At 43.3% G+C, this 12,261-nt stretch overlaps 1 protein-coding gene across 6 annotated transcripts in view; it reads right to left on the bottom strand.

Annotated features, from left to right (window-relative positions):
• Nucleotides 1-12,261, bottom strand: part of TMEM40 (transmembrane protein 40) — a 35,674-nt gene that overhangs the window by 17,956 nt on the left and 5,457 nt on the right. For 4 of the 6 annotated variants that reach the window (XM_054640351.2, XM_054640350.2, XM_077184812.1 and 1 more), the window contains exons 3-14: nt 9,323-9,379; nt 8,572-8,711; nt 7,867-8,020; nt 6,437-6,544; nt 5,885-5,938; nt 4,978-5,013; nt 3,905-3,937; nt 2,462-2,527; nt 2,107-2,178; nt 1,952-2,026; nt 1,231-1,293; nt 584-791 (exon numbers count right to left, since the gene is read on the bottom strand). In XM_054640351.2, coding sequence (XP_054496326.2) covers nt 772-791; nt 1,231-1,293; nt 1,952-2,026; nt 2,107-2,178; nt 2,462-2,527; nt 3,905-3,937; nt 4,978-5,013; nt 5,885-5,938; nt 6,437-6,544; nt 7,867-8,020; nt 8,572-8,711; nt 9,323-9,371 — 870 coding nt within the window. In that variant the 5' untranslated portion in view covers nt 9,372-9,379 and the 3' untranslated portion in view covers nt 584-771. Of the gene's footprint in view, nt 1-583; nt 792-1,230; nt 1,294-1,951; nt 2,027-2,106; nt 2,179-2,461; nt 2,528-3,904; nt 3,938-4,977; nt 5,014-5,884; nt 5,939-6,436; nt 6,545-7,866; nt 8,021-8,571; nt 8,712-9,322; nt 9,380-10,633; nt 12,197-12,261 lie in introns of those variants that run through there. The other 2 variants (XM_054640354.2, XR_013183953.1) reach the window with 2 other exon arrangements.

The following is a 12,261-nucleotide window of genomic DNA, read 5'->3' as shown; positions in this document are numbered from 1 at the left end:
GATTGCATTCTTGCAATGTGTAACATATCCTATAATGTTAAAGTTTTGTGTTTATTTTACTCAAAGAAAGAAAAAGGTTGGAGTATGAGTCAAATCAAACACTTTGTTTTTCCCCTGAGAAAAGATGAAATCTGCTGTTGTTAATAATAATCTCATTACTGCAGCACTCTGTTAGTGCCTGTAACATCTCCCCAGCTCTCCTCGGGTGGAACCACTGCCCGCCCACTGCTCCGAGTTCTGCCACAATCGATTCATCAGCCCCAGGGCCGGCACCGCAGGGCTCAGCTGGGAGAGCAGGGCCGGCTTCTGCCTGCTCTGGGCAGCACCAGGGGGAGGAAGAGGAGGAGGAGGCCAGAATCCCTACAGAAACAGCCAGAGCCTAAGCCAGAACCAGCACAGGCCATTGCTCTGTTGGTTCTGGTACACCACAGGCACACTGGAGTGGTTTGTTAAATGAGAGATGCACCACCCCCTGGCTGCCTGGGGCAGGGAAGGTGACTGTGTTTGTATTTCAATGGAACTGAACATAAAGCTACATCTCCATTGTCTTCCAAGCTCTGCTGAGCCCCAAGCCACTTCAGAATCCAGAGTGGGGCCCTGTACCCCAGTTTCAGGTTTATTTTGGAGGGAAAGGAGCAATGTTTTTCAGAAGTTTCACATTTCAGTATTTCACATTGGCCATTTGGTGGTTAGGTTCACCTCATAAAGCAGTTCCTTTAGTACTGGAAATTTGGACAGCCAGGTTTGGGGAACTCTCCCTAAATACTCCTCCTAGGCAGCTTTCCTCATGCCTGTGGGATAAAGAAAAAGACACCTGTCAGGACTGCTGTGTTCAGATTGCACTGTATCCAGGCAGCTTTTCAGTACTCTTCGTGTTTTGTGTCCCTAAACATGGGTAAACATGAACCAGGAGTCTGTCTGAAGACCCAACAAGTGAAGACTCCTCCACCCCCTAGTTTTTATTTAAGCTATAGAATTCTTACACAGACACTGCCAGGAAATAATACCCCATACAGGGTGGAGTATTAAAAATGTGACAATGTTCTGCCACAGGGAAAGAGTCAAGACTAATTAATTTTCAAACCCAAGCAGCTGTAATGAACTGTAGTAAAATACTCCTTTTTTTAAGGCAGTCAAGATGGGAAATTGTCATTTAAATGAGTTGGTCTTAATTCCTGACCAAACCAAGGTCTAGGCAAGACATGCTGTCAGGAAAAAGAGCACTGTTACCTCTTGGCCTGAATCTGTCAATCAGAGGAACAAAGCTGTCAAGGACACTCCGAATTCGGTACACTGGGTGTGAAAACAAAGGTATAAGATAAGCAACATAAAACAAAAAAAGTAAAAAATGGCAAAACCCAAACACTGACACTTGTTTAAACAAGCACATCTGCAACATCATTAATAAGAAAGATCAGGCTGAGTAATGAGAGAACCATCCATAACCTCCCACCATGTTAACATGAGATTACAGAGGAGACAAGTTCTTGGTTTGGGAGCCACAACTTGCTGCTGGTGGCAGCACTCCTACACCATCCTTAAGGATTGTCAAAATGCACAGGTTTTAATATTTCCAGTAGCTGCTGGCCCAAGCTCATCCTCAGTCCCAGGGGAATGCATGGCAGCCAGGATGCACAGCATCTTATGCAGTGGATCTGGGAAGACAGGCCTTGCTGCTAAAATTACACGTTGTCATGGCAACGCAGCATTCGGCCATTGCTGCAGAAAGAGGTGACTCAGGGTCTTGTGATCACTGAGAAGGAAAAATGAGTCAACCTCTCCCTTCAGTAGCATTAAGGCTGCTTGTCTGCATCCCCTCTGTAACTGGGAGATGTTGGGGGAGTTTCATCGTGAGTTACAGAATCTCAGCCCCGGCAATTTCATGGGCTGTGGCAACTGTGTGACCTTGTCCTTAGAGCAGGGACACAGCTGCTGCTGGAGGGACACTTACCTAGACCAAAGTATATCCCAGTGGTTTCCAGGGAAGCAAAGGTGATTAAACCAATCCCAAGAGAAATAGTCCAATCTAAGGCAACAAAATAAATGTTAGTTTTGTTCATTTTTCTACAGTGCAATGATACATCCTTCTATTGAATTTTGCCTTACCTTTGTAGTAGTAGTAGCAAACTAGTAAAGCTCCAATTGCAAAGCAAAGAATGACAAAATGAAAGAATTCATCTGAAATTGAGAGGGAAGATTAGGTCACAACGGCAGCCATGGCCCATCCAAATTCACCTTTAGGTACAGAGTATCACTCATGGAATGAAAGAAATTTCCCTGAGATTTCTCAGGGACTAGGCTCAACATTGTGAGAAGCCTCAATGATTTTCATCATGAAGCCTTGATACACTTCAACAAAGTACTCATGTTGGAAAAATAAAGGTTTTTTTGAATCAGAGATCTTATTCTTGGACTAAGGTTCAACAGATTTGACATCAGTTTGATTTAATAAATCAATTACCATCCTTCCGTATGCCCATCCACCGTACTGTGCACTGAGGGGGGTGAGTGCTCTCCTCCTCATAAGCTACAAAAAAGAGAAGTCATTTAGTACTATGCAACTGTGAAATTAAGGAGTTCAAAGTTTATTTCCCTTTTGTATCTGAAATAGATTGTCAGAGCAGAATATATGTAAAACTGTTTGTTAGTCTGGAATCCTTTCAGAAAAATCAAATTAGCTATTTTAAAATCACTCCAAAGAGCATGGGTTTAAAAATGAATTTTAAAAAGTATAACCAGATGGCTGTATTAACAATACTGAATTGTTTTAAAGCACTCTGGGTTTTTTCTGCCTGTTCTGGGACAAGCCATAGTCTCAGAATGACAGTGGGGGAGCAAAGCCATAGTACAAGGGAGCTTCAGTTTGATTCCTGGGTGCTTTGCACAACCACAGCTACAGTAAAAGGATCCCTTCATTTCTGTGGGTGTGAGAACCATCCCTCTACCAACACCTGACACCAAGTACTTCTGCACCTCCCAAAAGGAGACCTGCTATTGAAATGAGTCTCCTGCAGCTACACTGGCACACAAAAAAAACAACATAAGAACAAATGAGGTATTTTAGAGGTTTAAACACAGAGCAGTTTGCTCTTTGTTGTGAGCGGAGTTGCCAAATTCTCTTTTTTCTCCACCTGTATTGCCAGAAAGAGCTGAGTATTTTACCATCTCTCCAACAACAGGTTTAAAACAGCAGTTTTTTCCTTTTCTCTTTGTTGGTGGTTTGAGCAGCCCCTGAGGCACCTGCTGCACCCAAGCCTTTGGGAGTTCATTCAGAACAAGTTTCAGGTGCTGATTTCCCCTACACTGGGCAACCTCTGCCTGGCAGTGAATTTTCTCTTAAGATGGAACAGGTGAGGACTAGAGGGGTCCTTTACATGAGCTGTAGACTTTTGCTGTGGTGCTTTTGAACCACAGAACAATTAAACCTTGAACAGAAACTCTGCTCTGGGTCACCTGATACAGGCATCAAATTTTTGCCTCTTTGAGCAGTCTGGATTAATCACAGTCTGGTTTGGGGGCAAACTCAATTATTTTCTAATTAGTAACATAGTATTGCTTTATTCTGACTCACAGATACAACCCTGTGCATTTGATCTTTATCTATAGATAATTTGTATGAATGATCTATAGATCAAGAATTTAGCAGAACATCATTTCACACATGGCAAGTGTCTTACTCTACTTCCTAAATGTAACAGTCCCACTGTAACTTGGCATCATGGAATGACTTGCACAGTATTTTTTCTGTTAAAGCATTCCATGTTCTTTCCTGTTTTCAACCTTCTACTTTTTGATTAGACAATCTCTAGGCATCAAGGAGCTGGTATTGCCCTCACCACACTAAGCAAAACTCCTGAAAGAACATCCACAAAATAAACTTCTTTATTTGCATGTTTGTACTCACCATCTACATCTGAATCTTCTCTTCTGGCAATCTCTGAAAAGAAATATAGTTTTGTTACTTCTGATGGAAAAAATACAAATATAGAGCTTCCCACCATACTCAACACCAAGAAGCACAGTGAGCAATCACCTATGTGCAACAAAACTGGGGTGAGTGGTAGAGAGGCCAAAATACCAAGGGGAAAAGTAACATGACCCTTTCTGCACCTGGCAGTGTGGGAAGAATATGGCCTGCAATGGATTCCTCTGCCCTGGTGTTCCTATGGCTTCTGGGATAGGTAACTCAAAAACCTCCCCAAGGGATTATGGTGCAATTTGTAACTTTCCACTGCACAGAACAGAAGTGGAGCAGATGTCCTCTCCAAAGGCTGCTTCCACTGGGCTGTTTGTCTCTCCTAACTCATCCTGTGGCCTTGGCCTGGGCACAGGAGGGATGAGCTCAGTAATGCAATTAAGCTGTTGGCAATTTCCTGCTGTGGCCTTTTTACAAACATTCTGGGGCTGTGCAGAGTGTCTGGTGGGAGGAGGTCTGCCTTCACACTGCCTGTCTGTGCAGGCCTCTTGCCTGGCACTGTTGCTCTGTTGCAGAGGCTTTCACCTGGCAGCTCCTGCTGGGAATGCTGTGCACTCAGAGCCAAGCATCACTGCTGGCAGAAAGCAGGTTCCAGGTCCCTCCCAGCCTCGCACCCCTGCTCAGCAGGAGACACAGGGCTTCAGGGAATGCTAAAAACTACCTCTAGCTTTTTTGGCTAAGACTGAACAGTTGCCCAACAGAACTGCTGGGTTTTCCCCTAAAGAATGACTGCTATGAGCTGATCTTGTGAGAGCCTGGCAGGCCTACAAAAATGGGTTAATCTGCCAGAATACCTTGTACAAATCAACTGCTGTCAGGCAGGCACTACCACAGCCTTGCAACAGAATGTCTGCACCGTGCCCAGGCCCAACACCGTGCTAACTGGAAACCAAGGGATTTACAGGCTGAGAGTTATTTTTTAATGTCTCAGCAGGTCAGAAAGAAGACACTGCAGTTATAGTCATTCCAGCAGGATGAGGTGACCCAGGAGTCACTCTTACCTGAATCTCTGTAGGGAACCATCTCTGCTGGTATTCCTAAAACATGACACAGAGATGAGGTAGGTTAATACCTGCAGTGAGGGTGTCTGTGCCAGTGCCAGCCCATCAGCTCCCTGAAACCAGTGTGGATGTGTAACAGAGACAAGGAAGAGACCAACTCTAACCACTAAAAGAGGGTGCCTCTGCTGGGGATTATGCAATCAAAAAGTGGGAAATGACTGAATTCTTCCCCCCGCTATTCCATCTTTCCAAGTATCTGGAGGGGTAGAATGATTCAGGTAGAATCAGACTCCTGGGAGACAGGTTAGATCTCCTTCTGTCAATTTTAAATGAGCTGCTCTTACATTTGGGCTGAGCTCAGTTTAAGACATTAATTAAAATATTAATGCTTTACATTTTTACATCCCTAGTTCTATAGGTATTTTTATGTACTGACACAGCACATTTTCTTCATCTGCTTTGTACTTATTTTCCATTTTTCCTTTGATAGGAAAGGAAAATCCTCAGGAACAAGGTGGCCCTTGCTGATGATCTCCAGTCAGTGCTGTGGGCTGACTGCAGCCCCTCTAGGTGGTGGCTGTGACAGATGTTTTCAGAACCCTCTTGCTGCACTTCAGTGGCAGTTGTGCAGACCCAGGCAGCAGGACTCCTCCCACAACAGCAGATTTTGCTGCTTTCCTGGTTCAACTCTGAGCACAGGGCATGGCTGAGTGTCAGCATTAGTTGAGCTTCATCTTGTAGGAAATGTCTTTCCTACAGCCAAATTCTAACTTATCTTTCTTTTACATCCACACATGTTAATACACCTTTGTTCAACAGCTAACCCAAAGAATGCAAAAAATAATCCTTTTTTGGTTTGTATTGGTTGCCTCTAGTAAAAGCCAATACTGCTGTCACTTTGTCCTACCTCCAAGTAACTGGCCTTCAGTCTTCTGTATTCCTAAATCTTCCTCATCACTGTCTGGATAAGAGAAAGTATTTGTTCATCAGAGTAAAGAAAAATGTGCTAGCAGCATCAGAAACAACAGCACTGTAGTTGTTTGCTCCCAATATAACCATCTGAAGGTAAAAATCAAGGCTTTGAAATGCAAGGATCACTATTGGCTGCTTTTGCCTCACAGCTCCCTTCAAAGCTGGCTGAATTGGTGAAACTCAGCAAAACCTGAAGTTGGATTAACTTGTATAAAGGGCTGTAGAGAGAAATTAGGATCTTTTATTTATGGAAGGAATCTTGGAGCAGATTTCTATGCTTCTGAAACCAACTTCCACAAGAGTGGGTGGCAGCCACTGTTTTGCTGATTATGAATCAGGTACTGATGATTTTCTACATTCTCTCTTTTGCACAATTTCTTACTTTATTCAGAGCTCTACAGAATTGCCACATCTCCTTTGTCAATCCTTAAAAACATGCAGTCAGACTAAATTATGTATCAGGGAAAATAAAATAAATCCTCTTTACCTTGTGTATCTTCATCCAGGGACTCCTGGGATGAGTTTTTAGACTTTCTGTCCTCTTCTGAATATACAAAATTCCTTTCCAAACTCTTCAGGAGTTTCAATTTTTCATCTTTTTTTGTACAGAGAGAAAAAAAAAACATTATCAGTGACTACATTTTCTATTTTACAATTACAGATTTCCCAATGCTTTATTAAAAGTTGCCTGACAGGAAATCAGACCCTTTGTCTAATTTCAGTTGTGTTTTTGGCACACAAAGGGTAGTAGTATAAAGCACCAAATGAAAGCATCATACATGCTACAGTTTAGACCTTCTTAAATGGTTGTGGTAGACACCTAAAGTTTCATATTCTGGTGTTTAATTATTCAGAATGTTACCATAATGTTACTGTGCAAATTCCCACTCCCTGGAGCAGCAGCAGCTGAACGATGCTTCAGCAGGAGAGGAGTGGCTCACCCTGCCCTGGGCTACTCCTGCCAGGGCTCCCTGTGCCGACGCCGCGGCTCCAGCTCCCTCTCGTGGCACAGGAGCACAGCCCTGAGGATCCCAACTGCTGCTGCCTCCTGCGGCCGGGGGTGACTCTGAACAGCTTCACACCCAGCTCTGGGCTCAGGGCCGGGGCTCTGAGCAGCTCTTCATCAGGAGGTGCAGGATTTGGGCACAGGCAGGTAGATGGGATTCCTTCTCCTTCGGCTCCTCGAGGCTGCTCACAGCCCAAGGGTCTTGTAACCAACATTCCTGCTCTGAGAGATGACCAGAGCTGGGCTGTGCACCAGGCTGGGAGGTCTCTCCCCTTCAGGAACATGTTTAATCAAGGCAGAAGCAGGAACAGGATGTCCTTGAGGGTCCTCAGCTAAATTTAGGGTCATCTTAAGTGAGTGCTCTTCTGTCATCTATTAAAGACAATTAATGACTATGGACCCAGTGAAAGTGCCCCTGGTTTCTTCCTGCACAGCAGGCAAATAAGTCTCTTTTATCTTGTTGTCAGGTTCAGCACCCTGTGTGCTATCCCCTGTCCATTCCTTTTAGTATTACATATGCTGCTAGGGAATTATATTTGAACAAATATTTTCACTGCCTCAGCTCTGATTTCCTACCACTGTGAGTGCTCAGGGGGGTCCTGGCTGGCTGGATAACAGTCTGTGCAAAAAGTCAGGGAAAACATTCTCAAGTCAGAGAAACTTCTTTGGCAGCATCATCCCAGAACATGCTCTCTCCCTAAACACAAGTAGTTTTTTCCCCAGAAGAAGCCAAGTCTAACTACAGTTAAATACTAACTTTGGCTCTCCTTACCACCACACCTAACTGCCTTTCCTGAGCAGCACTTCCAGAAAGTTCAGTTGTTCACTAATAATCACTTCCAAGCACATAACAGAGTGTTCAAGCTGCTGTCCAGTCCCACTGACAGCTGACAGGAACAGGTAGGACTCACCCTTTCCCTTGGAGCTGGGCAGCTGCCTGTACCCAGATGGGTTGGAAGTCTTCAGCAAAAGGTAGAGAAGAGCCATTGCCCTGACTCCTTTCTTCTCTATGGCTTTCAGGCAGGCAGCACAGCCTCCAGGGAGGACATCACAGCTGTTAAGGAGCTGGAAAGGAGGTAAGTAACTAGCAAATGGTCTTTCCAATAAAACACAGCCTGTAGAAGCACACCCTCATGGGCAAATGAGTGTATCCCACCCTGCTCCTACTATACAAAGGGAAAACCAGGGACAAAGAGTCATGTCAAAGATGGGAAGAGAATGTAAACTCCATTCAGCAACTCAGAGCAGAGCCATCAACTGGGAAAAACAGCATGGTGGGCAATAGTTAACTATTCAGAGAGCTGGAGAAATACAGCTATAGGGTCTGAAAAAGGCCATGCAATTGCTGCAGTATCTTACAGCAAAATATGACTAACAATGGTCCTGCCTAGAACACACTGAGCTGAGCTGATCCTGAGGAATTTATACAGAGCCAGTTATTTTTGCACATGGAGAGCAGTGAAGTAAAAAGCAGTGGCCTGAACCTCATTTATCTAAGTGCCCTGTTACACCTTCTAATATATTTCAGTACATCAGCTAGTGGGACTGTGTTCTCTCTCCCCAGAGTATAGTAGAAAAGTAAAATAACAAGGATAAGTGTTCCTTTGGTAACTTACATTGTTCTTTTCTTCAGTATTCAGGATAGGTGGGTCAGTAGAGGCCAAGCATTTCACAAGTGATTCCCAGAAGGACTGGTTCATTTTCTCATGTGTCTCCAAGTACTTGGCATCAGCAGCAAAAACTCTCTGAAAAATGTCTGTAAGGAAAACAAACCTGTCACTGTGCAGGAGTAGAGGGGGGTTCATGGCAGTGTTCCTGTAGTGCTCAGTGCAGGTGTGGAGACAGACACCAGGCTGTAACACACTGCCCAATAACAGCACACAGGAAAGAGAGTGCTGCTGTATTGTATAAAGCACCTCAGTCTGCCACAAAACAGCAGACAAATGTCAATAGTCCATACAAATGACTGATGTCTCTGTGATGCTGTTGTCTCAGTTAGAGAAGCATGGCAAGTGTTCCCAAAGTATTCCTAGCTGTTTAACATGTGTTTATTCTGACCATGCTGTTCTACAGACAGGCACAAAGACCCCAAGGACTGGATACCAAGGCACTGAGATTGCTCATCAGGCATTTAATGCACAGTAAAGTCTGCTTCATGTACCTAAATTCCCACTTGCATGTGCACAAAGCCTAACAGGAACCTGTGGAAGAGCTGGGAATTGAGTGCTGGTCTCTCTTTTACAAGGAAGGAGATGGATAGGGTGTGTTTTCAGAGGAAACAGATTTCATGGACTCATGTCCACCCTGGCAAACACTGCTGTGCACTGTGCATGAGCCAAAGCTCTGATCTTCGTGTGCATCCCTCACCTTGCTGTTCTTCAGTAAGATCTGGGATTGGGACATCCAAATTCTCCATCGCTGTGCCTGTTTGAAAGGGGAGAAAAAGCACAATTAGAATCAGGTCACTGACCTTCCTGGTTTTCTGTCTGTGATTTTCTGCAAACACAGTGTCTCTCTCTGGGCCTTTCAGTTTTGAAATCACTTCTCTGTTTCACATCATGATTCATTTACCCTCCTGGGACCCAATTCTTGACTCCTCCAAGTGAGCCCGACTGGCCTTTGGTTATTAGGAAAGAACAAAAGTCTGATCATCATGAGTAAAACAAAAAGAAGTCAGACTTGATCATTGTCATTGTTGTTTTGTAAAGCTACCAAGGTGTCTAATTAAACATTTACCACAGAGGTGAGTAACCTAATAGGCTGGGTTCAATTCATGAAACAGAACAATTATCCTGTACCCTTTAGATCCTAATACTTAAAATGTATCAGCCAGGAAAAAGAACAGAAATAGTTCCTAGGAAAGTCCCACAAGACTTTTGAATTCTTGCCTCACAGAAGACTTTGATACTTCAACATCTGTCTTGCCAAGCTGTCATGCAAAGGAAATTTCCATTAACTTTAGCTTTATGAATCACAAACTTTTAAGTGTTGATCCCAGACTAATTACTGGTATTTGCCACAGAAACAAATGTTCTGACATCTCCAAAATTCAGCATTTCCTTTTGTTTTGATAAACTTGCCACAGAAGTTTTGGGCTGAGGCTGGAATATTCTGATGGTGCACATTTTCTGGTGGCTGTGGTTCTGAACTGTTGCCTCTGCCTAGCATGGTCCAGGCATTCTGCACTGATGCATCTCCCCTCGTGCAACATTGCAACCAACCAACAGCTGTACTGAGAGATGCACAAGAAGGGGTTTGGGGAGCCTAAAGCACAGTTTCCACTATGCAGGATGCAACAGTAGAACAGTTTATATGTCCACACATTTTCTTACAATATGACTTTTGGATCCATTCAACAAAACACTTCCAATCAAGCAGTTTGAAAACTAAGTATACCCTTCAAACTTCCAGAGGAAAACCTGTTTCTTTTTCTACTGGCACTTTCAGTTCTCTAAAGACAATCATATCAGTCCAGAAAACATTCTAATACAAAACCCAAAACAGGTCAGTTAATATGTTCAGAAGGATACTGTAACACATAAGCAAACACTCAAACAGAACAACTTTTTAGGGTGTCACTTCTCAGACAGAGGAAATTAGACACAAACAGACTTCAAAAGACTTCTGGGAAAATTACACAACCACTTCCAAAGGCTCAGCTCAGAAAACTCAGCTTACCTGCCTCCAAAGTGTATTATGAGAGAACAATATTTTAACAACATTTTGAAATTATGCCCAGTGATGCATCTATGCAAAAGACCTACAGATCTTCCCCTTTCCCTGACTTACATCCAGCCTTTGCTGCTGTAGCTGTGGCAGCAGCCCTGTGGGAGCTGTGAGCACCGATAGGGAATGCAGGAAATGCATCTGTCCCCTCTGTGGGTAAGCATCAGCTGATGTGGAAATGTAGGAACCCAGCACGCCACACCCTGGACAGACTCGTTCTTGGCCACTCAATCAAGAATGTCAGTTCATAGGCACTTAGATATCTCAGCTATGGTTTTCTGCCTTTTTCAGTCTCTTTCTTGCCTTCCTATTTGCTCAACTTAGACCTTGCAACAGTTGCTTGTTTAACCTAAATCCTTTAGGGCTCTCTCTGGACTGTGTGGTAAAAATACAAGAGCTAAAGGAACAAAAGTACTTTAAATATAAACATTTTTTCCCAGCTGATTAATTCAATTTCAGAAAATAATTTAAAAGTATCCTGACATTTTACTGTCTAATGAAACTCAGGAGGTTTGTCTTTGGGCTTCCAAATACTTAGTGAAGGCCACTTTCAGTGGCATTTTAAGGCAGGTTGCTCTTCCCCTACCAGGAACCTGTCACAGCAGCTGCCTTATCCCAGCTTTGCATCATCCCAAAGACAAAGTGAGCAGAAGGGCACTACCTGACCTGTCCTGCCATGCACACAGGAAGAGCAGATTCAACACTGAAGGCAGGGCAGACACTGCCAACGTCATCTTCACCTGCTATCAGACTGGTTTACTTCAAAACTGCTCATTTGCTGGCCCAAATGAGCCAGCAGACTGCTCAGCTGTTCCAGCAACAGAAACAGAGTTGCCTAATGAACTTTTGTATCCTGCTGTGGTAAGACCTGGATGCCACAAGAGGATCCAAGAGCACTCAGCATCTGCTCCCATCTCCCTTTCTGTGCCTCCAGCACAGCTCAGCCCAGTCAGTCACCAAGATTTACATTAGCCAAGGAAGTTGGGTAGCTAATTTCTCTTAGACTATGCACATTAATTCCCCTGTGGCTCTTCTGGAAAGAAAATCAGATCTAAACAAAGGATAAGTATAGGTGCCTAATTATTGTATGTTTTAAAAGTGACTTAGTTGATTATACCTCATAATGAGAGAAGGATGATGATATACAGGCATTTCAGCCTGGCCATGAGCTCACTGGGGAATGACATGAACAACAGACCTTACCTTGTTTTCCTCACAGTAAATCAGAATTTAATTGTAGTGAGGTCTTTTTAATGTGTTAGAACAAAATTTGTGTGCAGAGTCAGATTTAGAAAGTGAGGTTAACAACTTCCATGCATGAAGTTTTGCTTAGCTGATTAAATATATCTGAGAGATATTGCTCAATGGGAAAACAAAAAAAAAAGCAAATAAAATAAAATAAGATTGTTTTAACTTCAAGACAAAAATCGGACAATCCCAGATCTTTTCTCTTTGAAACTACTTTCACCTTTCATTTTAAGTTATATGCTGACACCTAAACCTGCTAAATTTTATTTTAAAGATAAAGTCCCTCAATTCCCTTCTCTCAAATCAAACCAAACCAACTTCTTAAAGCACAC

Source organism: Agelaius phoeniceus, chromosome 11 (assembly GCF_051311805.1).
Source record: "Agelaius phoeniceus isolate bAgePho1 chromosome 11, bAgePho1.hap1, whole genome shotgun sequence".
NCBI lineage: Eukaryota > Metazoa > Chordata > Aves > Passeriformes > Icteridae > Agelaius > Agelaius phoeniceus.
Note: the sequence above shows the minus strand (reverse complement) of the source record. Positions and strands in the feature narration are given on the sequence as shown.